General features: G+C 41.1%; 1 protein-coding gene across 1 annotated transcript in view; it reads right to left on the bottom strand.

Annotated features, from left to right (window-relative positions):
- The window catches only part of LOC121871546 (collectin-12-like), a gene marked incomplete in the record, with an annotated part of 83,528 nt that overhangs the window by 3,012 nt on the left and 52,632 nt on the right, over nt 1–27,884 (bottom strand). Inside the window, 4 exon segments of the mRNA XM_042373990.1 lie at nt 5,961–6,315; nt 6,699–6,765; nt 8,326–8,538; nt 15,394–15,507. Coding sequence (XP_042229924.1) covers nt 5,961–6,315; nt 6,699–6,765; nt 8,326–8,538; nt 15,394–15,507 — 749 coding nt within the window.

Genomic DNA, 27,884 nt, shown 5'->3' with positions numbered 1-27,884 from the left:
AAGATGAATGACAGTAAGATGAATGACAGGAAGAGGAATAACAGCAAGATGAATGACAGTAAGATGAATAACAGCAAGATGTATGACAGTAAGATGAATAACAGCAAAATGAATGACAGTAAGATGAATAACAGCAAGATGAATGACAGTAAGATGAATGACAGTAAGAGGAATGACAGGAAGAGGAATGACAGGAAGAGGAATGACAGGAAGAGGAATGACAGGAAGAGGAATGACAGTAAGATGAATGACAGCAAGATGAATGACAGTAAGATGAATGACAGGAAGAGGAATGACAGTAAGATGAATGACAGTAAGATGAATAACAGCAAGATGAATAACAGCAAGATATATGACAGTAAGATGAATAACAGCAAAATGAATGACAGTAAGATGAATGACAGCAAGATGAATGACAGTAAGATGAATGACAGTAAGATGAATGACAGGAAGAGGAATGACAGGAAGAGGAATGACAGGAAGATGAATGACAGCAAGATGAATGACAGTAAGATGAATGACAGGAAGAGGAATGACAGTAAGATGAATAACAGCAAAATGAATGACAGTAAGATGAATAACAGCAAGATGAATGACAGTAAGATGAATGACAGTAAGATGAATGACAGTAAGATGAATGACAGCAAGATGAATGACAGTAAGATGAATGACAGTATGATGAATGACAGTAAGATGAATGACAGTAAGATGAATGACAGCAAGATGAATGACAGTAAGATGAATAACAGCAAGATGAATGACAGTAAGATGAATGACAGTAAGATGAATGACAGGAAGAGGAATGACAGTAAGATGAATGACAGCAAGATGAATGACAGTAAGATGAATGACAGTATGATGAATGACAGTAAGATGAATGACAGCAAGATGAATGACAGCAAGATGAATGACAGTAAGATGAATGACAGGAAGAGGAATGACAGTAAGATGAATGACAGCAAGATGAATGACAATAAGATGAATGACAGTAAGATGAATGACAGTATGATGAATGACAGTAAGATGAATGACAGCAAGATGAATGAAAGTAAGATGAATGACAGGAAGAGGAATGACAGTAAGATGAATGACAGGAAGATGAATGACAGTAAGATGAATGACAGTATGATGAATGACAGTAAGATGAATGACAGCAAGATGAATGAAAGTAAGATGAATGACAGTAAGATGAATGACAGGAAGAGGAATGACAGTAAGATGAATGACAGTAAGATGAATAACAGCAAGATGAATGACAGTAAGATGAATGACAGTAATATGAATGACAGGAAGAGGAATGACAGTAAGATGAATGACAGGAAGAGGAATGACAGTAAGATGAATGACAGCAAGATGAATGACAGTAAGATCAAGGACAGTAAGATGAATGACAGCAAGAGGAAAGACAGTAAGATGAATAACAGCAAGATGAATGACAGTAAGATGAATGACAGTAATATGAATGACAGTAAGATGAATGACAGGAAGAGGAATGACAGTAATATGAATGACAGGAAGAGGAATGACAGTAAGATGAATGACAGGAAGAGGAATGACAGTAAGATGAATGACAGCAAGATGAATGACAGTAAGATCAAGGACAGTAAGATGAATGACAGCAAGAGGAAAGACAGTAAGATGAATAACAGCAAGATGAATGACAGTAAGATGAATAACAGCAAGATGAATGACAGTAAGATGAATGACAGCAAGATGAATGACAGTAAGATGAATGATAGTAAGATGAATAACAGTAAGATGAATGACAGTAAGATGAATGACAGTATGATGAATGACAGTATGATGAATGACAGTAAGATGAATGATAGTAAGAGGAATGACAGTAAGATGAAGGCCAATTTGATGAATGACAGTAAGATCAAGGACAGTAAGATGAATGACAGTATAATTAATGACAGCAAGAGGAACGACAGTAAGATGAATGATAGTAAGATGAATGCCAGTAAGATCAAGGACAGTAAGATGAAGGCCAGTATGATGAATGACAGCAAGAGGAATGTCAGTAAGATCAAGGGCAGTAAGGTGAATGACAGTAAGATGAAGGCCAGTATGATTAATGACAGAAAGATGAATGACAGTAAGAGGAATGACAGTAAGAACAATGACAGTAAGATCAAGGACAGTAAGATGAATGACAGTAAGATGAATGACAGTATGATGAATGACAGCAAGATGAATGACAGTAAGATCAATGATAGTAAGATGAATGCCAGTAAGATCAAGGACAGTAAGATGAATGACAGAAAGATGAATGACAGTAAGAGGAATGACAGTAAGAACAATGACAGTAAGATCAATGATAGTAAGATGAATGCCAGTAAGATCAAGGACAGTAAGATGAATGACAGAAAGATGAATGACAGTAAGAGGAATGACAGTAAGATCAAGGACAGTAAGATGAATGACAGTAAGATGAATGACAGTATGATGAATGACAGCAAGAGGAATGACAGTAAGATCAATGATAGTAAGATGAATGCCAGTAAGATCAAGGACAGTAAGATGAATGACAGTAAGATGAATGCCAGTAAGATCAAGGACAGTAAGATGAATGACAGTAAGATGAATGCCAGTAAGATCAAGGACAGTAAGATGAATGACAGAAAGATGAATGACAGTAAGAGGAATGACAGTAAGATCAAGGACAGTAAGATGAATGACAGTAAGATGAATGACAGTAAGATGAATGACAGCAAGATGAATGACAGTAAGATCAATGATAGTAAGATGAATGCCAGTAAGATCAAGGACAGTAAGATGAATGACAGTAAGATGAATGCCAGTAAGATCAAGGACAGTAAGATGAATGACAGAAAGATGAATGACAGTAAGAGGAATGACAGTAAGATCAAGGACAGTAAGATGAATGACAGTATGATGAATGACAGTATGATGAATGACAGCAAGATGAATGACAGTAAGATCAATGATAGTAAGATGAATGCCAGTAAGATCAAGGACAGTAAGATGAAGGCCAGTATGATGAATGACAGCAAGAGGAATGTCAGTAAGATCAAGGGCAGTAAGGTGAATGTCAGTAAGATCAAGGACAGTAAGGTGAATGACAGTAAGATGAATGACAGTAAGATGAATGACAGTAAGATGAATGACACTATGATTAATGACAGCAAGGGGAACGACAGTAAGATCAAGGACAGTAAGATGAATGACAGAAAGATGAATGACAGTAAGAGGAATGACAGTAAGAACAAGGACAGTAAGATGAATGACAGTAAGAACAATGACAGTAAGATGAATGACGGTAAGATGAGAGACAGTAAGATGAATGACAGTATGATGAATGACAGCAAGAGGAATGACAGCAAGATCAAGGACAGTAAGATGAATGACAGTAAGATGAATGACGGTAAGATGAGAGACAGTAAGATGAATGACAGTAAGATCAATGACAGTAAGATCAATGTCAGTAAGATCAAGGACAGTAAGATGAATGACAGTAAGATCAAGGACAGTAAGATGAATGACAGTAAGATGAATGACAGTAAGATGAATGACAGTAAGATGAATGACAGTAAGATCAAGGACAGTAAGGTGAATGACAGTAAGATGAATGACAGTAAGATCAAGGACAGTAAGGTGAATGACAGTAAGATGAATGACAGCAAGATCAAGGACAGTAAGATGAATGACAGTAAGATCAAGGACAGTAAGATGAATGACGGTAAGATGAGAGACAGTAAGATGAATGACAGAAAGATGAATGACAGTAAGAGGAATGACAGTAAGAACAATGACAGTAAGATCAAGGACAGTAAGATGAATGACAGAAAGATGAATGACAGTAAGAGGAATGACAGTAAGAACAATGACAGTAAGATGAATGACAGAAAGATGAATGACAGTAAGAGGAATGACAGTAAGAACAATGACAGTAAGATCAAGGACAGTATGATGAATGACAGTATGATGAATGACAGCAAGATGAATATCAGTAAGAACAAGGACAGTAAGATCAAGGACAGTAAGATGAATGTCAGTAAGATGACTGACATTTTGATTAATGACAGCAAGAGGAACGACAGTAAGATCAAGGACAGTAAGATGAATGACAGTAAAAGGAATGACAGAACAATGACAGTAAAATCATGGACGGTAAGATGAATGTCAGTAAGATGAATGATAGTAAGATAAAAAACAGTAAGATGAATGATAGAATGATGATTGACAGTAAGATGAATGTCAGTAAGAACAAGGACAGTAAGATCAAGGACAGTAAAATGAATGACAGTAAACTGAATGACAGTAAGAAAAAGGACAGTAAGATGAAGGGCAGCAATATGAAAGATAATAGTGTAAATGGCAGAAAAGGTTAACCATTGTTTACATAACCTTTATTTTGGAAATGAGTTTAATTTCCAAGCTATGGTAGATTTTCATTCCCTTCATCGGACTTCATGTAAATTTTAAATGACCATTTTTGTGGTAACTCATTTCTCACGGCGATTAAAAACCCCCAGTTTAGTCCACCTGATGATTAAACACCCTTATGCAAACCTGAACAAGCCTAGGCTTACTTAACGTAACGTAACATCACTTAATCTAAACTGGACCTAAGATAACATAACCTAATCTAACTTGACCTAACATAATGTAACCTTGTGGTTCTTAACCTTTTTTGAGTCACGGACCCCTTTGAGAATCTAGTGAAAGCTATGGACCCCCTCCCTAGAAAAATGCACATAAGCACAACCTGACGACGATGACGATTGTATGTTACCTGACCGTGTACAGTAGCATCCCATGCCACCCTACAGATTTACTGGTTTTCTTCAGTAACCAAAAATACATGCATAACATCTGGTATATATTGACAAAAATAGAACAACTTAGTATAAGAATATAGTGAATATAAATGTTAAATTTTTATCTGACCTTCACGGACCCCTTTAACCTAATCTAACTTGACCTACATAACACCCTCATCTAACTTGATCTAACATAACAACCTAATCTAACTTGACCTAACATTACATAACCTAATTTAACTTGACCTAACGTTACATAGCATATTCTAACTTGACCCAACTTAACCTAATCTAACTTGACCTACATAACACCCTCATCTAACTTGATCTAACATAACAACCTAATCTAACTTGACCTAACATTACATTTGACCTGATGTTACATAACATATTCTAACTTGACCCAACTTAACCTAATCTATCTTGACCTAACATAACAACCTAATCTAACTTGACCTAACATAATGTAACATAACCTAATCTAACTTGACCTAACATAACATAACATATTCTAACTTGACCCAACTTAACCTAATCTAACTTGACCTACATAACACCCTCATCTAAATTGACCTAACATAACAACCTAATCTAACTTGACCTAACGTTACATAACCTAATTTAACTTGACCTAACGTTACATAACCTAATTTAACTTGACCTAACATTACATAACCTAATCTAACTTGACCTAACCTAACATAACCTAATCGAACTTGACCAAACCGAACATAACCTAATATAACTTGACCCAACATAACACATCCTAATCTAACTTGACCTAAAATAACACATCCTAATCTAACTTGACCTAAGATAACATAACTTAATCTAACTTGACCTAACATAACACATCCTAATCTAACTTGACCTAACCTAACATAACCTAATCTAACTTGACTTAACATAACAAAATATAATCTAACTTGACTTAAGGTAACTTAAACGCCCACAGGTTGCATAAAAGTTTTAATTATCGGGTGAAGTAAGTTTAGGTGCTTAATTCTCACGAGTTCCTTCCATTTTCCTAGTTAGTATTTTTTTGCTACCCTCTATATGTAATCTCAAGACCTTAATTATCACCGACTCCTAATACTGTCCTCCATAGGTGCTGCTTGATTATCCATTGACCTTCAGATATCTAAATCCCTGATTCCTTAGATTCACTCTTACGTGCGTAAGACGTCATCTCCCTGCTCCCTGGCCATGCTCCTCAAATTCTTCAGTTCCGTGACCTGCTGGTTGATATTCTTCTCTAGATTTGTGATTCTCTGCTCGATTTCAGTCTCCAGTTGCTGAAGTTTTTTCTTTTCATCCTCTATTTTAAGGTCCATGTAAAAGGAGGCATTCTCTTGGGATGTGAGACGTCTCTTCAGGTCATATGGTGCCCGGTTGTCATTCTGGTTGTTTTCTACAATGTCCAGGCGAGCAGCAAAGCCGTATATTTTACCTTCCAAGTTGCTGATGCTGCCGTCGAGTCTGCCAACGTCCGAGTGTAAGTTTGTTAGCTGACTCATTACACTCTGACCTGCAACATAAACAATACGATGACTGTGACGACAAACACATAAATTTAACTCACATCAAAAGATTACGCTAGTAGGCAAAGAGAAAATCATTAACAGTGCAACAGCACCTTTAAACAAGTCTGCAGTGTAAGTTACGTACCATAACTGAGAGGAAATAACTCCACTAACTAACAGTGAAAGAATTATTGGGATATAACAAAGAATTCTTACTATAACAAAACTCAATGACCCAAGAATCAAAGAATCTCAAATTAATATTAACATGATGAAAGGTTACTTAAATACCTGTAGCAGTAACAGGACGTTGATCAGTTATAAGAGGAGGCCTACAGTAGTAACAGTAAGACAACAGCAGTACAGGCACAAGAAGTAAGCTACTCACCGTTCTTGTTGTTGGTGGGTATTCTTGTCTTCAAGTTCTCCACATCTCTTTCCAGGTTCCCGACCCTCTGTTGGGACACCACCAGCATGTTAGTTACCAACGAAAACACTCTTTCTCTCTCTATTTTGTTGTCCATTCGAACATCTTATATACGTTCTCACTAAGTATCAAAGTAATAATGCGGAGATGAAAGCTATGTAAAACTAAATATCCTTGGTCTTATAACAATAATTACGAGTGTTGTTATGGTTATCTCAAGAGCTGTTTCATTAACTACCTTGTATTTCATAATGTTTTCTGCTAACCCCTTTTTCATTTATTTTGTGTATTTTTAATTTATTAATATTAATGTTTACTCCTGTTTATATGTTGTGCTAAGAGTTACAATCACAATTCGAAGACACCCCCGAGCTTCTCAACTGAGAGACGAAAACTCAGTCTAGTATGCAGTAAACATTCCCTCTTTAGATCACTGTGCTGAGGCGTTGGAACAAGTTACTGCTATGAAGTCTCGGTGGCTTCAATAAAACTGGAGTCTGGCTCATTCAGGAGCTCCAGGGCCTCAGATTCCCAGAGTCTCTGTCTTTATTGAGATAGCATTAATCGTGGCTCAAACCCTAAGCATTGCCTCTATCAGGTTTTCCCTTGAACTTGCCGTCCTCCCTGCACAGCTGCTCTCTGGGAAACATAAAGTAGGTTGGCATCAAGGTGGGAGCACATGTGTAGTCCCAAAGCATGATTCCATCTGAGTACTTGTCAGCTCTGTAGATCTCTCCGTTGGGCAGCCCATAGTGGGCTGGTAAATAGTGACGGTTCCCCACTGAGTGGCTGTCTCCTTAAACCGAAATGCAGTAATTATCTCAAGCAACCACTCTAAGGTGTTCTGAAAGACCTTTTCATAAAGTACCAAGAAGGAGGATAAGAATGCCGGTAATGCTATCTGGAGAGTTTACATATATATATATATATATATATATATATATATATATATATATATATATATATATATATATATATATATATATATATATATATAACATATAAAGAAGAGATCAAGAGTGCTTCATATATATATATATATATTATATATATATATATATATATATATATATATATATATATATATATATATATATATATATATATATATATATATATATATATATATATATATATATATAATTATGGCTCATACTTTATAAACAAAACAAAAAAATGTATTGTCACATACAAGATGAATGAAAATGGTGCTACACCTACATGTCAATTACTCATCAACTTCGTATGCAGGGCGAATAAAACAACACACATTCGAGCACGTGACACAAAACAATGATAACGGGACAGCAAAGCGTTATTTATGCTAAAAACATGAGAAAACACTGGTAATAAACTCACGACAACACTGGTCAAAAACACACAACACTGGTCAAAATGTACAACACTGGTCAAAAACACACAACACTGGTCAAAATGTACAACACTGGTCAAAAACACACAACACTGGTCAAAAATGCACGACAACATCAGTTAAAAACACACTTCAACACTGGCTAAAAATTTTGCCAGAGAAAGACATTTTCCTTGAGTAAAGAGGACTCAAGTGACGGTATGCACCCAAACCGACCTGATCCAGCTCCTCTCTCAGATCCTCGATAGTCTGGTTGATGATCTGGACGGTTTCCTCTAGGGGGAAGATGACGGTTAACGCCAACTCACGGATGTTGTTGGTCAGAGTCTGCTGGTTTTCCTCCACCTCCCCTATGTTTCCGTAGAGGCCTTCCAGGTCCTTCTCCTTCTCCAAGAGTATCTCCTGCACCGTGGCCACCTCCTGCTTGGTCTAGTAAGGGGAAGGTATCCAGGTTCTGGTGTTTATACTAGCAATGTTTTAGACTATTCTGGTATTTACAGTATTTAGTGTTAACGGTATTTTGGTATTTAAATTATTTTGGTGCTTATAATGATGCTGTTAAGTATTTTGAGGTTTACACCGACAGTAGTGACGTCAGACATCTTCACTAGCATCAGGGTGATATTTTACGATTTACACTCATGATGGAATAATATCAAACTAGTACATCTCACGCTAGGGTGATAAACTAATGGTCGAACGGATGCATTGACCATCTTCTGTCCTAGAGGTCGTTGGTTCAGGCTCGGGCTATCATCAAGGCCAAACAGCCGCGAATGGTTACTAAATTCTACGGGTCGTGAGGTTTATGGGAATCATTTTCAATATTCTGATGTTTACTAACATTGGTGTGTTATTTTCTGGTGTTTAAACTATAACTGCAGTACTCTTTGTATCGATTACATTGAGAAGCGATGCTCTTTTTTTTGTCTATGATAAGTAAGATATGTACTATCGTTCACAAAAGTCGTGTCCACTACCCAGCCACAGTGAGGGTTCGAATAGCCTCGAGTCTGAAGTTTCGAAACAGCTGGGGGAAATGCTATGGTCGGCAAACAGATGTTGCCCACTGTAGTGTGCGTGTGGGGGTGGGTGGGGGGGTATAGAGGAGGTGGGGGCTGGATGAGAGGCAGGTTTATTTATTATTTATACCACCAAAATTTCAAGCTGCCTTTTTAACTACGTTTTGTCTTACAGTTGTTTCTTTATGGTTATGAATTCATGGAACAGGTGCAGTGCCCTGGGTGCTTATTGCTGCTCAGGTCACAATGATACTTTAAAGAATGGAATATATTAAGGATAAAAGTGAAATATACAAGGATCAGGGGGAAGGGCCTTAGCCAGTTAGTTTTACTCAGTGACCACGTCACAATTTTGTTGTTATTCCGACAAAGAGATTATGGTAATATTTATTTATATTCCACCCATCCTTTGCTTAATAAATATTTGTGGTAATATGCAATATTATATAATTATATACTTATGTTAAAAAGAGTGGAATGAAAATGTTATCAGTATTGTAAAATAGTATTCAGACTTAATCTAGGTGACTTCCAATTCTTCCAAGTTCCAACCACTGCCCCTCATGACTTTGAAAGCCCCGTGGCAATGACCAGAAACTTCAGCCTGCCCGTCATGACCTACAACTACACCACCACCACACAGCAACGCCCAGTGACCCCACATCAAGATCAATGTGAACTTTGTTCGGGTTACCGTCACCTCGACATTCTATATCCCATTCTCAGCTCTTGCTGATGAGAAGAATGAGCTTTGTTAACCTCTCCTCTCAATGAAAGGGGGAACGTGAAGTGGCCGTGGCGGCATTTTTTCATAGATACTTGCATGGGTTCTCCTCAACACCTTTGGGCCCCACCCACAGTGAAGACCAGGGTGGAACTTTCCTTTCGTCATTAGGAGGTCTCCATTCTTTTAAACACCCCACCACAATATCTGGCTTCATATATTTTGGAGTGTGCTCAGTTACCGTTAATATTGTGTGCTGGAAGATCATCATAGGCATTTCAATGATGTTAGCAATTATGACTGCATTATATTGTGTTTACTTAGACAACACATTCGACGTATCGCACAGATCATTGTATACCACACAATACATAATTTGTGGCTGTTAAGTTACTTTGTAATGAATTTTCATACGAATGGTGGAGCAATCATTAAGGACATTAGTTTATGATAACTGTAGGTGAGTTAATTTATATTAATTGTATTTACGACAATACTAAAATCCAAACAATACACCAATACATCTTATTTTGGTCCATGCAGCCATTCAGAACTTCATCAAGGCGATTAGGGATGGAGTTGACCAGCTTCAGGCACACACAATTAAGTAGGCGCCGCCTCTCCACGTCGTAAGCTTTTGGCTTCTGTTGCTGCACAGGTTTTGCTGCTCCCAAATATCTAATCACATTTACCAGGGCTGATATGTTCAATCCAGTTAATATCACATCCTAGTGTTGGCCAGTCGATGACACCAATTCCAGGAGTGATCCTGGGGAGGTAGTCCTTGTTCTGTTTGCTGATATAGATGGGACTGTTGTCGCGAACCAGCCTGATGATAGTGGCAGGGCTGGAACTGCCATAGCCTGGATGGCAGATTAGCACTTGCTCAGGATGTCTACATACTGCTCACCAGTGAAACGGCCATTGATCTTGACCAGTTCACTGGCCCATGCTTATCCACCCCAGAATGACACTGACACCTACCACTCACTGCGCGATGTTGGAATGTGTTTCTCATGTGGTAGTGTGTGTTGGGGCCGCCAGCACTGCCTTTAGCCTGGCTCACTGGCCTATTTACCGTTTCATCAATGCTGGCCGTGGATTTCTTCAGTATTCTTCTCGATGTGGTGTTCAATGCAAAGCCAAATTGAGCACTCACTTGTGGTAGGTGTTAGCCAGCCACCCTTTGTGAGCTGGAATATGGCAGTCGATCCCGGCTTCGCGCTGAAGTCAGTGTCCGTCACATCAATATGATGGCAGTTGAACCCAGATTTCTTGTGCTTACTGATGTTCCGCATTAGGGCCATGCGTTGCGGGCCACCACGATCGCGTCATCCTTGCCGACGTTACTCGTGGCGCTTTGCTAAAGGTTTCGTCTCCGCAAGGCCCTCTCTTCCTCCCACCAGCAGATCCACTCTCATCGTCTTGGTACTCCTCCCATCACGAGCAATATTTCCTTTGTGAGTTACCCCAGCTCTCCCCATCCCGACGAGATTTGGCCTCGCTCCATGAAAATGCTGCCAAACAAATTGCTGCTCGTCCTGCAGGCAGCATATCTGAAATAAGCAGGAAATATATTAAGTTATGATAACTTTAGTCGAGCTTTTATATACTAGAGTAAATTAATGGTATTAGTAACACCTAGGTTAAAGTATTATTACTCTGACATAACGTTTTTGGTAAATTTTTTAGGATCAACTGCCAAAAGAAACCCTTCCTATTTCATGTATTCTGTGCGAACTGCAAGTGGATCCTCCCCTCCCCCAAACCTCCTACCACCCCTGCGACTGTAGAGTGAACATTCGCCGATAATCATCACACCATCATCAAGATTTAGTTTAACAGACCGCAAGCACCATTTGAGTCTCTCCTACAAGGGCTGTGGAGGGATTAGTTAACATATATTTGTGTTTCTATAATTTAGTGTTATATTGTTTGGAGGGAGATTACAGTATTTCAGATTTTTTGAAAACTGAACTTAGGAAAATTTTGGGTTTCTGCTAAACCTCCTTACACTGCTGGGGTTAGTGAAGCACATTGTTCGATACCGATTATAAATAGAATTCAATGAGAATATGTTGGACTGTTATTTGTGTTCACGGCAGTTGGAGCATATAAGCGTTGCTCCAATAGGGGAAGACTTATAAGTTGGCCATGCGTCAATCAGCATTATACCCAATTCTTGGAGCGTTCAGAATAGTTTCTACGTGATGTCAGGAAGGATTGTTTTTGATGACCAAGGATAAACTGATGATTTGATCATTTTTAGCTTTTGACTTGTTGGTTCATTTTCAGGACTTTTGCCAATCGTCAAATATAATTGTTTTATGGGTAGTTAGCCTCGATAATCAAATATATAGGTTTCCACTGCTTTACATATTTCTTTGACAATTTCGGCTATGACATAATTTCGTCCCAGATTACATATCCTGTAATAGGATTTGTTGCGTTAAGAGTTCGTTATGTAAAAGCAATTTTCCTTCATGTTCATCGAGTCATTCTGAGATTCAATTTTTCTACTCAAATAACATTACCCAGCAAGCTCCCAGGTTGCAGCAAGAGTGTAACATAACCGGTAGGTAACATACAGCAAATATACCAAATGCATAGCACATCAAACTTTCATATATTTATGGTGAAGTTAATAAGAACTCCTTATCATATAATTATAATACAAGATTGTCCCACTAATTACATGAATGTTTGTGGGGGTGAAAGAATGTGTGTGATTCTGAGTATAAAAACTTCCATACATATATGGATTTTTTCAGTTCGTTTAGCAGTGAGTGCAGGATTTACAAATTCTTAAGGCAACCATTACAAATAGGTCAGGCAGGAGATTCCCATGGAAATGTGAAATGCTGGAGAAAAGGGGGAAGAAGGTTTAGTAGTGAAAGAATGTGGGTGAAACGGAACAGACTTTTAGGAGAGAAAGTCTGTGGCCTTCTGCCCACTGCATGGTATTGGGTGGTTGGTTGGGGTGACTGGGGCGATGGGAGGGAGGAAAGGATGTGGAGAAAAGAAGGCGAAAGGAAATGGAGGGCCCATCCCTATTTGGGTGGGGTGCACCTCATCTTTAATTTGTTTGGAGGGCCCATTCATTATTTTTTCTGAGTAGGGTTACACTTTTTATTATAGATAGAGGGAAACGGATGGAGATAGAGACGTGGTGGTTATGATTTTAGGTTGGGGTAGGGGGGTGGCCATGGGTGTTGCTTGTTTTTTTTCCACATATCTTAATCCGGCTCAAGTTACGTGGGATTGACCTTTGTTGTAAAGGTTTTAACTCTAATTACAAGGGGGAGGAGCCATGTCGTCGGTTCTGTGAGGGTTCATTACAGTAGTCCAAATCGTCGCCATGGGTAGAATAGGAGGAGGGGGGTTGGGGAATGCAGGGGAAGGTAATGTGATGGGATGGAATGTTCGATTGACGTTAGTCTTGGGGGAGGGATGAAGGGAAGAGGTGGGGGAGGGAGGAGTGGAGTGGGGGGATGGTGGAGGGGGAGTGTGGGGAGAGAATAAGTAGACGATTAGTGTTTAGGTGTGGTAACCCACGATGCTCAAATTATGAGGTTTAATAGTTGGGTGGGGGGGGGAAGGGAGGGAGGCTAGGCGCGGAGTTGGAACTCGTGAACGTATGATGTTGTTTAATGCAAGTTATGGAACATTACAAAATCTTCAAACGGGTTTTCACGCTATTAATAGGCCTTATGTAATCCACCAATAAGGATTACAACAGCACACAGTATGGCTGCAATTGGCAAGGAAAATAAAATATAACATGGCAAAATTTTTGCCCTGAGTAATTTTTACAACCCACCTCACGCCTAAAGAATAAAGAAAAATGCTTATGTGTATAGAAGATTTTCAACTCAATATCACATATTCTTTCACCTCTACAAATATCTGCTGTCACTCATGGGACACCCTGCAATAGTATAAGGACGACATGGGCTATGCTGACAAATTAATGTGACTTACCTGTTGGTGACGACGATGGTAGGAATGAGACCCCGGCATGTTTCAGTGTTCGACATCACCTTCTTCCCCTGGTGTGGGTGGCGCCAACCTTGGTAACAACGTGTGTATTCTCCGTGACTACCATTACTGGTAGTCACAGAGAATTAATTACTGGTGTGCCCATCAGTCGCACCGTTGTAGCCATGAACGGCAGAGATATGGTCGTTGTAGTGCTTTTATTTTCCCGTTACACATCTATCACCATGTTTAATAATATTAACTATCTTCCTGACATTTTTATTATTCTCAATGATTGCGGAATTCACAAAAAAAAAGCTCCACCTACACACAGCCTGTTACTAGACTAACCCCCACCTCCTCTATTCCCCCCCCCCTATACACTACAGTGGGCGACATCTGTTGGCCGACCATAGCATTTCCCCCAGCTGTTTCGAAACTTCAGACTCGAGGCTATTCGAACCCTCACTGTGGCTGGGTAGTGGACACGACTTTTGTGCACGATAGAACTTGACGTCATACTATTGGTGGTAAAAGGTGACACAATATTTTAGTGACTACTGTATTTACGTATCAGATTAATGTACTACAGTATTATTCATAATTTCATTGGTATTTTGTATTGAATTATTTTCAATACTTTTTGCTGTTAATTTTCTTGGCTTATGAAACTTTCTATTGACATCAAACTCTTTTTTTTTTCTAATAGTGTTTTTGTGTGTTAGTCATGGTAGACGGGCACTATTGGTCGTGTTCAGCAACGATGATGTTATTTGACATTTACTTAGATGCCTTAATGAATTATGAGGTATATATAGATAGAAGAAAACTGATGTAAATATTTGTATAGTTAACCTTTTTTATTTACAGGTTGAGTAAATTAGTTACACCTGTAAATTTATTAGAAAAACTAATCCACCAATGACACTGCATTCCATTGTTGGTGGTACAGCGGTAACGCGCGTAACTCTGGCCAAATATGTAAAGGGTTCGAGCCTAAGCCTGAACACACATGAGTGTGACCCTACCAAACATAACAGGTTTCCCGGTCTCCGGTTTCCTTGTGTACTAAAACTGGATAGAGGGCCTAAACGGCTAGTAAGCTGATAGTGGCGGAAAGGATATAACAAAAAAAAAAATCATTCTAGTTGAATTTCGTTTATGGACATAAATTTTAGATCCTTTTTAAATTTAATGGAAAGACACACCAATGCACCTAACCTAACATAACCTAACCTAATCTAACATAACTTAACCTAACCTAACATAACCTAACATAGCATAATCAAACATAATATAACATAACATAAAATAACCTAACATATCATAACCTAACATAACATAACCTAATACAACCTAACTAATACACCAAAAAATTAAAGAGCATTTGAACCCTCATAAAATAATTATTCTTTGAAAAAATCATTACGTAGACAAAAATCAGGTACAAAAGAAACAGACAGTACATTACCTCACTATCAAGTAACGCATCAAATTAGACATAATGTGTGAAAAACATACATAAAGCCGTTCATTACTAGACCGATGCCTTCAATTTACCTGCACTAACTGTTGTTTGAGCCGGTCAGAGTCTTGGTTGAGCTGGCGTGTGGAGTTTCTCAGCGCCTCTACTTCGGTATTCCAGTCTGGTCTCAGCTGCTGTTGCCTTAAGCTCTGGTGATTGGCAGGAGGGTCAGTCTCGTGTGTTTAGTAGTAGTAGTTGTAGTAATGATACTATTAATAATAATAATAATAATTATAATATAGTCAATGGTTTCTGTGTGTGTGTGTGCGTGTGTGCGTGTGTGCACACATGGGCTGGTGTAATGCATCTAGTGTGGCAGCATTATGTTAGTGTTAAGGTGCAAGCACTGCTTGCTTCCTCTCGCTTTCAGCTACCGCTGCTGGCATGTGGATACACCCTGGCGCCTACCACCCACTGGCCCGAATGAAAAATCTGTGGTGGAACCCCACATTAGGCAGACATGCCTACAGAGCTCCAGTGAGACCCCAACGGCGGAATAAGCGGAAGAGGTAACCAACATGGGCACCCAACGACTAGATCGGCAGATGAAGGCAATGGAAGATGGTCAGACTACTAAGGTGAAAGTTAAAAAGACTGGGCTATCAACAGTCCATTGCAACTCCCTCTCTCCCTACTTATTGCAGCTATCAGCACCACTGGATCAGGAAAAAGGGAGACCCAAGATGTGTGGGTACAGCCTACGCTCCTGCCTCACCACATAAACCAACTCACATGCAGCCATCATCCAGCTCATCCTACTTTTCATCATCATCAATATCATCATAAGCCCTAAACCCCCAAAATTCTTAGGGCAACAGACGAGTAGTGACGGGGACAGGCAGAGATAAATTCTAGTAGTCTCTAGTCACACCTCAGCACATAGGTGGCATAGATAGGATGGTAGTTTATGCACTGGGATCTAGAAAGCAGTGCACAGCAGTGCAATCCGGTCCTCTCTGTGCGACTGGGCAGCCCTTTCCAGGGGCCGGCTCATCCCACATGGGGAGGAGCTAGGAAAGGTGCCCTAAACATAGCCTGCCTAAAAGCCAACCTGACTATACAACCTCTTATGGTCGTTGCATGGAATGTTAGGATTCTTCGGGATATTGGCACAAATGGGCATCCTGAAAAAAGAACTGCCCTTGTGGCAAAACAGCTGTCTAGGTATAACATCGACATAGCAGCCATTGGTGAGTCCCTTCTCTCAGACAACAGTCGACTCACAGAACGGGGTCCACCTATACCTTCTTCTAGAAAGGTAAGCCTGCTGTGGAGAGAAATTGCATTTATGGAGCTGGATTTGCCATTCGCCAATCTATCCTACATAGGCAAACAAAAATGCCTGTTGGGGTCAACGAGCTCTTCATGATGCTTCGAGTACCAATGAATCACTTATGTCATGCCTTCTTCATCATTAAATATTCGTGCACCCCCAACATTGGAAGCAGAGGATGACATAGAGGAGGCCTTTTACCACTGATCTTGACAGAGTGCTAACCTCTATCCCCAGAGAAGATAAGGTTGTGGTCCTAGGTGACTTCAATGCCAGAGTTGGCAGAGATGCTGACAAATGGCAGGGAACCATAGAGACAAATGGAGTGGGTGAGAGTAATCCTAACAGCCTACTCCTCCTCAAGTGTGCTAAACACAACCTCACTTTCACCAACACCTTGTTTAGGCAAGCCAACAAGTTCAAGGGTTCTTGGCAATGCCCACAACCCAAATATTGGCATTGTATTGATTACATCATTGTCAGAGAAAGAGATCACCGAGATCTCCTCCTCACCCGAACCATGTGTGGATCTGACCACTGTGGCACTGATCATCTGCTCGTCAAAGCCAAATTCTTCCTTCACGTTGCCCCAAAACGGCAAAGGCAACAAGCCTCCAGAAGAGGTTTTAACACCAAGCGACTGAAGGATCAAGGGGTAGCACATGCTTTCAGAGAACAGCTCGACAATGGACTGATAAACAACCCAACAACAAACCACTTAAATCCGAGTGCCGAATGGGGTATCCTTGACGCCTGGCATCATAAAACCTGCAGCGAGGCCCTCGGCCAGATCCAAAGAATACACCAGCATTGGTTTGATGAAAATAAGCAGGAAATCAACGTACTCGTCGATGGCAGATGTGCTGCTTTCACTGACTGGCAGAACAACCCTCGGTCTCGAACCAAAGCCGATACATTCCGCCAGAAGAAAAATAGTTTGTGAAGCGCAAAAATTTGTGGAACAAGATGCTTGAATTTTTTTATTCCACTCAAACTATGTATGGCCCAACTACTCCTGGCGTGGCCCCCTAACGCTAATCCGACGATAGTTCCGAGTTACTGGAAAGAGCACTATCAGCCCCTGCTCAACCAAAACACCGATGTGGATGTTCTGACCACCCAGCAGGCCCCTCAGCACCCAAAGATGACCCACCTCAGGTATCCTCCATCCGTGATGAGGAAGCTACCGCTATTAAGCAAATAAAAAATAACAAAGCCACAGGGACTGAAGGAATCCCAGCCGAGGTGTATAAAGCAGGAGGACCTCTGCCCACCAGCTGTCTCCACCATCTCCTGGAGATTATATGGGAAAAGGAGAAATTCCCCAAGCTCTTAAAGACGCCTCCTTCGTCAATATTTATAAGAGCAAGGGAGATCGGTCAGACTGGCAACTGCCATGGGATCTCGCTGCTGTCCATAATTGGCAAAATTAGCGCCTGAGTCCTCCTAAACATACTTCTTCCTGAGACAGAAAACTTCCACCCAGAATCTCATTGTGGCCTTAGACCGTCACGTGGCACCATTGACATGATCTTTGCTGCCTGGCAGATAAAGGAAAAGTGACTTGTACGTGGCCTTTATCGACCTTACTAAGGCCTTCAATTCGGTCAACAAGGAAGCCCTCGGGTAAACCGTCAGCTGTTTTGGTTCCCACCAAAATTCATCGCCATTGTGAGGCAACTCCACGATGACATGAAGGGCAGCATCCTGCATAATGGCACCCAATCTGAGTTCTTCCCCATCCAAACGGGGATTAAACAGGGGTGTGTACTGGCACCAAGTCTCTTTTCCATTTTCTTGGCTGCCTTCCTTTCTCGAGCCAGTGAAGGTGACCTACAGGAGCTCCAGAACACCTACGCAGATGCATATGCACACTTCAGCCTTGAGGTGAATGTACGTAAGATTAAGATTCTCTTTCAGCCTGCCCCTGGTTCAGTAACACTTCCATCATTTATCCAGGTTAACGGTACTACCCTCTCTAATGTTACCCACTTTCAGTATCTTGGCTCCCAACCTGTCCACCACTGTGGACATCTCTGAAGAGCTTCAATTATCGGATCAACTGTACATCTCAAGCCTTTGGCAAATTCCGTACCCATGTCTTCAGCTGTATAGGGAGCTGAAATTATCTACAAAGTTGCACGTATATCGGTCAGTGGTCCTTCCCACCCTGCTGTATGGCAGCGAGACATGGTGATTTGATTTTGATTTTGCCGCTTGCAGCGGCTACTTTATTGTGCACCCCACACTCATCCTGTGAGCGGTAGCGCAAAAGGATTACAGAGTAGGGTTTACAAAGGGTCATAATAATTAACCCCGGTTGTCAGGATATTATGGCACCGAAAGTTACACAGTATTTCATTTACATTATTTGTTTAGTTCTATACATAGAGGGTAACTTATTCACAAATGCGTGAGAACAGGCGTGTGAGGCAGTATGTCTGGCCTCACACTTTATTATTCACATTTACGTGGGAGGTATTCAAGCACATTGCGTATTTGGTTCTGTACATGAGAACTGATATAGTTACTGAGTGCAAAAAAGTGGATACAATCTTAATATGTCGGCTATCTTGCCATTAGAGATGAAGTGTTGTGCCATTTCACACACAGTGTGCTTGGACCTGTCCCTAAAAGGTTCTATCTTCACACAGTCGAGGACGTAGTGTTCAAGTGTGTGGCCATATGTATGGCCACACACTTTACATTTAGTTTTGTTTACATCTGCTTGAGGAACATACTGCCAGAGGTACTTATATCCTAACCTTAATCTAGCGGTTACAACATCTTGTAATCTAGTGATCTTGTTACTTGCTCCATATACATGTTTCACTTGATACATCTCATCATGGTAAACTATGGATCGACTAGTGCCTGTTTGCACTTGTCTACTTGCGTCAAACTCATCAATAAGTTCTTTCCTAATTACAGTTTTAAGGGTTCTTTTTGACAGACCCAAATTGTATTAACGGTGTCTTTGTTAGACGCGAGTTTGGCGAGGGCATCAACTCTGTCATGTTTTATGAGGCCTATGTGAGAGGGGATCCACAACAGTTTGACCTTGACACCCCGGTCAACAAGGCGCGAGACATGGGTCACATATAGGTGGCACCTCAAGGCACTTAAAAACTTACACCAACGTAGTCTAAATTCCATCCTATGGGTTCGCTGGGAAGACAAAGAACAAATACCAGTATTCTCACTGACTAACTGTAGGAGCATCGAGGCTACCATTATCCATGTATGGACAACAGTAAACTGCCAAAACAGCTACTTTACAGTCACCTAACGAATGGTAAATGAAACCCTGGCAGGTAATGGAAAAGATAAAAAGAGTCAATACTTTTGAGTTAGCCCAACTGTATACTGAGGCGCTGCCACCGCCCATCCCGCATTAGATGTAGCCCTTCACATGTGTAACATTTGTGGACGGCCCAGCCGGTCCCATATCGGTCTCTCTAGTCACCTCGGAGCTTACCAACGAAGGTGACATCTTTAATAACTCATATCATTGTATCATAGCTGGATTGTCGCCATACTTGATTCCAAGTGACAGCAAAGTATAGTCGTAGTAGTGTGTGTGTGTAATGGTCAGCATGCTCTCCTCGTAATTGAGCGAACCCAAGTTCAATCCTCGGGCAGGTTGAAACTATGGTCAAATTTCTTTATGCCATTTGCCTCTGTCTACCCGGCAGTAATTGGAAACCTTGATATTAATTGATTTGCAGATCGTGTTCCGAGGTGGTGGTTAGCCAGTGCAGTTGGCGAGTTGTCCTGTGTTCTTGGACTATCCCTTGACACTGGGTCATGCAACTCGTTAACTTAGGGTGTGGTTGTTGTGTTGGTGACAGCTTCTAACACCATAAACAAATTAACGCCGAGGTGGCCCCTTTGCCGGCCATCCCCGTTACACAAGGGGCAACCATTATGTGTGTGTGTGTGAGAATTATTGTGTCTTAATGGCTTTTTGTATCTTTTTACCCTCCCTTATCTCATTGTGCTCTATTAGTTTTCTATTTTGAATCATTCAACTCTCTATTATTTAATTTTTTTTTATTTCTGAGACATATAATTTATCATATCAGGAAAATGACCAGGTATGCATGTAGTTTTTCAGGTTGCATGGGCAGGTATATAGGAAGGATGGCTAGCTATATGGGTAGGACGGCCAGGTATACAGGAATGAAGGTCAAGTATAAATTACAGATGGTCAGGCATACAAAAATAAGCACCAGCTAAATAGGTAGGATGGCCGGCTATACAGGAAGGATGGCCAGCTTTACAGGAAGGATGGCCGGCTATACAGGAAGGATGGCCAGCTTTACAGGAAGGATGGCCGGCTATACAGGAAGGATGGCCAGCTTTACAGGAAGGATGGCCAGCTATAGGAAGGATGGCCAGCTAAACAGGAAGGAGACCCAGGTATACAGGAAGGATGGCCAGGTAAATAGGAAGGATGACCAGGTACATAAGAACATAAAAATGGAGGAAACTGCAGTGGGCCTATTGGCCCATATTGGGCAGTCCCATTTACACCCAACCCCTATCGCTCATCTATCCATCCAACCTATGTTTGAAGCTATCCAGCGTATTCGAGTTAATGATGATATTTGGTAACTTGTTCCACTCGTCCACTACTCTATTTCAAAACCAATGTTTATCTATTTTGCGCATAAAGGAAGGTTGGCCAATTATATATGTTGCATGGACAGGTATACAGGAAGGATGGATTGATATACAGTACATGAAGGTTGACCAAGTATGCAGAAAGAATGATCAGTTACTGTATGCATGTAGGATGAACAAGCATACAGGAATTATGGCAAAGTAAACGTGTAGGTTGGGCAAGTATACAGGAAAAATGGCCAGGTGTTTTATATATATATATATATATATATATATATATATATATATATATATATATATATATATATATATATATATATATATATATATATATATATATATATATATATATATATATATATATATACGGTAGTCCACCCGGACACAGGTCACTGACCCACATCAGGGCCTGAGGGACGAAAATGTAATAATAATAATTGGTCACAATTTTCGTGGTGCCATATGTACAGGAAGTATGGCCAGATATGCATTTAAGATGGCCAGATATAAATAAAGGATAGCTAGGTATACATGGATGGCCGTGTATACATGTAGGATGGCTAGGTATACTAGAAGGATGGCCAGGTATACAGGTAGGATGGGCAGATATACATGTAGGATGGCCACATATGCAGGTAGGATGTCCAGGTTTATAGGAAGTATGGCCGAGTATACTGTACATTAGGGTGTGTCATACGGAGGCGAATTTTTTTTTTTTTTTGAGTTTGAAAAATCGGCCCATGGTATTAATGATGTAGTTCTATGTGCAGAATCATGTGATATCTTCAGATTTGAAAAGTTTTCATTTTTTGCTAGGTAAATTTTAACTTGAAACCTTATGAAAATTCAGTATTCCCACCCTTTTACCAACACCACTAAATAGCTTATTTAAAGTAAAGTAAATGTATCAGGTTAATTTATTAGGATGAAAATGATCCAGAATAGTGAAACGAATGATCTTGACACATTTATTAAATTTAATATTCCTTTAGAAAACAAAATCATCAAATACAAAACCGGTTTTACTACTACGACCCGGTGTTGCTGCACACCATAGAGAACATGTCTTTCTTGCTTCTGTTTCTACTCATCACCTCCCTGCTGACCACCTGAGCTCGGATGTAGCCTTCCCTCCTCTCCTGGCTGTACACGTGACTGCTGGCCTCGCTCACTTGCTGTACACAACGCTCTATACTCTGGGTGTGCGAGGGCCAGGCAGGGACATGCATGGGGTTGTCCAGGAAAGCTCTGACTTGAACATTGGTGAGGCTGCAGGTAAGAGGGGGCTCACTGCCAGCCTGGATGTTATCCAGATCTATGAGATCAGTGAGGGTCTTGGCACCTAGATTGACTTCAGGAGTCTTCCTGACCCTGAAGGAATCGTCACCAACTGATTCGTCATGCCCAGATCCTCTCATAAGTCTCATATCCAAGATCTTTTTGACTGCCACTCTTCTCTCCTCCTCATCCTTACTGCAGGGCATTGTCTGCAGAACTGCCTCGGGATGAGCATACCAGGAAGATGTCCTCACAGTCTGCTCTACAATCTGAACAACCTTCCTTGGCTGACTCCTCAGGAGCTCAAGCTGGAAGAGAATATGCCTCGGACCTTCGGAGAACGATGACTTGACCTTGGTGTTGAACCAATTTGGCAAGTAGACACTCACGATGAATTGGACAATAAGTCTCAGGTTGCAAGCTGGTCTCTTTCAGTTTATGATGAGCGCACTCCACCCTGGCAGAACCTGAGAGCCAAGCAGGAGCCACCTAGAATGTGAGACTGGACCCCACTGCAGGTAAGCAAGTCTCATCAGGCATGACCCCAGTTTTGATGGCACTGCAAATCATGTAAATCCAGTAGTACTTGGTCAGTACTCAGGTCACAATGACAGTATGCAAGCTCAATGAGTGTGGAGGGCCAACTGTGATTTTTTCTCAAAGCTCGAATTATTTCTAACTCTGTGGCAGAGTCCAGCATCTTGCCAAGAGGACCAGACCATCTGTTGTTTGGAGAGTTCCTACATCCAGCTCCTGGATCAGATGTCTGGAGTGGCAACTCGTTGTGTGGAGGTCACAACAATCCAGACCAGCTTCCTCCCACCCTTCCGCTTCTATCCACTGTGGCGACCTCTTGCCACCTGTGTCTGTGAGCGGTGCTGTCCTCCAATGGCCTGCAGGGTCTGGTCTACGTTCCTCTCTCTGAGCCAGTTCACAATGTTATCTGCCACTATCTCAGCTGGTTTCCTGATGTCATCTTCCTCTGGAGTGAAATGCCACAAATACTTCCCTCCTGGTTCACTGCAGCAGGAGTAGTGTTCCTCTTTCACCATGGCAGGGAACAACTTGTCAGAATCTCCAACTTTCATGAACACTTTAGTGTCATCCCTTCTCCCATCAAAGAACAAGCAATTGATTCCATTTTCTCTTATCCCCTTATTAAACTCCTCTTCTAGGTTACTGACAAGTTTCTCCTGAGCTCTCCTTACTTTGTTATGATCTATCACCAGGTGAACATCATCAGGTGTTATCAAACCACCGTCAATCCAGGCAGCTGTTGCTATCTCTGCAGTTTCTCTGAGACTCAGTGTGGTGTCGCATGCTGGCCAGAGCCATGCTCGACATTTTCCTATTTCTGAATCTTATGCCCAAAGGTTTATAATTATTTCAAGTTAGGGGACAAAGTCACCATTCTCCTGGTCAGCACTCTCGATCAGCTATGGAAGCTGCTGAACTCTTGAATCAGCTTGACTCCAATCATCGGCCTTTTACCCTTGCCCTGCCTTTCAAGTCTCTCTTCCTCGCAACTCTTTCTCTCCTCCTTCAACTTCTCTGTGGCAGCTCTCTCCTGTCTTGACCGGAGTATCTTGAAGCAGAAATCATGAGAGCCCCTATACTGCCAGTCTTCTCTGTGCTTTGACAAATGCCAGTTCGATCACAGGAATCTTCTAACACGCCTTGCAAATACAGGAGATGTGGGCCCGGATTTACAGTCACTTATCGCATCCAAAACTCAGGACAGAGAACAATTGGGCACTTGCAAGTAATTATGTCAAATAACTGGTCCAGTTGCTTGGCAAAGCTGTCCTTAACTGCAAGTTTTCCTCTCCCAAGAGAGATATCTCTTGCCTTTACCCAACTGGCTAGCAGTCTCTCACTAATCTTCTTCTGACTTGTTATGACTGGAGGCTTGAACTGAGCGTTAGCCAGAGTGTACTGTGCCAAGAAAGCTTTGGTCATATCACTGGCAATGCCTTTGTTTGTGTAAGTTCTTTGGTTCTTTTCACTGATTTGCCTGATTAAAACACTGTATCTCAAAGCATCTCTCAATGTAGGCAACTCCGACTTCAGGAGCTCTCTCCCAGACCCAAGATAGTGACTGAGATGGCTGGATTTTTGGTTCCTCGTCCTGACACAAGCAGCCATCGCAAATATTATCAACTTATAAATGCATCAGAATCTGAAACAGAAAAAATATTGTTAGTTGGGTTGTTAAAGAATGAAGTCAGAAAGCAATGTTCACTATTTAATTGTAATGCACTAATGCAGCTGTACGTTAGATTTTCGATAAATTTCACGCCAAAATTTACCTAGCAAAAGGTTGCAAAATATTGAAACTGAAATTATTTTCTGTTTATATACACTAAAATCTACCAAAAAAGTGATGAGCCATTAGTTTTAGCTGACCTTCCCTCCTATGACACACCCTACATGTACAATATATTGACCAGGTGTACCATAATGATGACCAGTTATACATGTAGAATTACCAGGCATACAGGAAGTATGGCTAGGTATACATGTAGCTTGGCTAAGTATACAGGAAAGATAGCCAGGTGCACACAAAGGATGTCCAGGCAGACATTTAAGATGGCAAAGTATATGAGGCTAGGTATAAAAGAGGGTGGCAGGTATAGAGGCATTATGGCCAGAAACAAGTAGGATGGTCTGGTATATGTATATAGCCAGGTATACCGACAGAAGACCAGGTATACAGAAAGGATGGGAAGCATAAGGGAAAGGTGGGGAAGTATACAGGAAGTATGGCCAGATATACAGAAAATATGGCGGAATACAGGAAGGATTGCCAGTGTATTTTGAGGATGGCCAGCTATACAGAAAGAGGGTTGGTATGTATATATATATATATATATATATATATATATATATATATATATATATATATATATATATATATACAGTATATATAAATATATATATATATATATATATATATATATATATATATATATATATATATATATATATATATATATATATATATACAGTATATATAATATATATATATATATATATATATATATATATATATATATATATATATATATATATATATATATATATATATATATATATATATATATATATATATTCTGGATTTACGCTGATATTTTATACTGACATTTACGTACCTGTCCAGACGCAACAATTATTAGTTACGCAGTACATTCCCAGTACATTCCTTAATTTACGCAGCAAGCGGCAAGGTGCTGGGCGCTGACGTCAGACTTGTGCCGATGATGTCGCGGACTGTGATTGGCCACGCATTCTTATCCACCCACGCACCCTCCCTGCGCTGTGATTGGTCTATTTAACCTTGCTTGCCCTGCCACCAGGGGCGATGACCCTGGGCGCGTTAGTCTCATTGTCTCCCGTCTCCGCGTACACTCACTTGTGCCTAGGAACCTGTTTTTATTGTTTCTACACAATGGCTACCGCTGGACCCCCACCACCCTCGAGAAACCTTGAACTACCTGGCCCAAGCCCAAGAAGGTGCGACGCGCCTTAAGCAATGAGATAAATTACAAGATTGTTCAGGAGTTAGAAAAAGGCACGAGGCAGGTGGATCTGGCCAGACAATATGGAGTGAATGAATCGACGATCCGCATGGTCAAGAAGGATGCCGGCAAGATCAAAGAACACATGAGCATTACAAAATCTGTGAAATATTGCCACAATAAGGTGCTGCTGAAGACCGAGGGTTAGTTGGAACGCTATATCATTCGTCAGTCAAGATGGAACATGAGGGTCGACACTCGGGCAGTGCAGGACTACGCCCGAGAACTCTACCAATCAGTGGCAAGAAAATGGGAGCTTCCACTGGTGGCTGCAAGGTTTCTAACGACGCAACAAGATCACCAATATTGAGATACTCGGAGAAGGAGCAAGTGCCGACTGGCTGCCGCCATGAATTTTCCCCCATTTTACGGAAAATTATGGAGGAAGGACAGTACACCGACCACCAAGTGTTCAATATGGATGAATCAGAGTTGTACTGGAAGAAATTGCCATCCAAAACCTCATAGTCAAGTCTGTGAGCAAGTGTCGGGGCGAATGCAGGAGTGCATCACCATACTGAAAACCACCACCAATGCCTCTAGCACTGCTAAGCTGAAGTTGTTCAGATCCACAAAGCCCGCAAGCTGCATGCATGCAAGAATATGGACATGAGCAAGTTAAATGTCCACTGGCTAACCTCAGGCGTGGATGTTCACTGGTCTGTCCTCTCCTGGTTTGACAACTGTTTCGTTCCTGATGTAGAGAAATTGCACGCAAAATAATGTTCCATTCAACATTTTGTTGTTCGATAACGCCCAGGACACTCGCCCCAATGCTGGATCGTCACCACAACGTAAAAGTAGTCTTCCTTCCTGCTAACACTTCGTCGTTAATCCAGCCCACGGATCAGGAGTTGATTTGCAACGTGAAGACTGCTTTCTCCGCCAAGAAGTTTCGGCTCCTGAACGCACCAACACCAAGGATGAATTGCAGAACTTAGAGAGTGGCACCGATAGCGAGAGCGAGGACGACGATCACGAACAAGATTTGGCTGACAATGAAGTGCGAGTCAAGCAGTTTTGGAAACTGTTTAACGTGAAGAAAGCTGTTGATTTCTTGGTGGAGGCATGGGGCAGCTATCTGTGGCAACGATTTGTCACGTGTGGCGTCATGTATTGAGGGTATCTCAGGTGAGAGCAGAGGCAAGCGGTGGCTGAGAGGCTCAGTCTGTTGCTGTGGCATTGGAGAATGCAAGAGAGGCTGCACAAAGTGTTAAGAGCTGCAGGCTTCTCCGACACCACCAACGAGGACATCCTGGAGGTAATCAGGCAACCTGAGGTGACTGGTGACGAGATGTTGGAAGATGATGACGTCAGTGAGCAGCCAGGTGTTACAGAAGAACAAGAGCAGAAACTAATACATGGTGATGAAGGAAATCATCGAGGCAGCTGAGAGATTGAGCTCCTCCTTGCCAAAGACCCAGTCAAGCTGTATCACGACCACGTCAATTCTAGCCGTCAACAAAACATTACCGAGTTCTTTCACCCGCCACCCACCACAGCCAGCCCAAGTCACTGATAGTGATAGTGAGGATATGGACTTTGAGGATTTGACAAGAAGGCCACGCTAGCCTCTGTTGGATAGTGATACAGGTGATACAGGTGAGGGCTGATAATCTGCCCTCTGCCTGAACCAACCCCCATCCCCGTGTGCCCAGCCATCTCTCTTCTCTACTAACGTAAGTGTTAAAAAACCCAATATTATTGATATTTCTCTTAAATATTAATTTGTGTGCATACCATCACAAAAGTAAGATGTTATTTTTACAAC

The sequence above is a fragment of the Homarus americanus genome, unplaced genomic scaffold (assembly GCF_018991925.1).
Source record: "Homarus americanus isolate GMGI-L3 unplaced genomic scaffold, GMGI_Hamer_2.0 scaffold45698, whole genome shotgun sequence".
Lineage (NCBI taxonomy): Eukaryota > Metazoa > Arthropoda > Malacostraca > Decapoda > Nephropidae > Homarus > Homarus americanus.
This window is presented reverse-complemented; position numbering and strand designations above follow the sequence as displayed.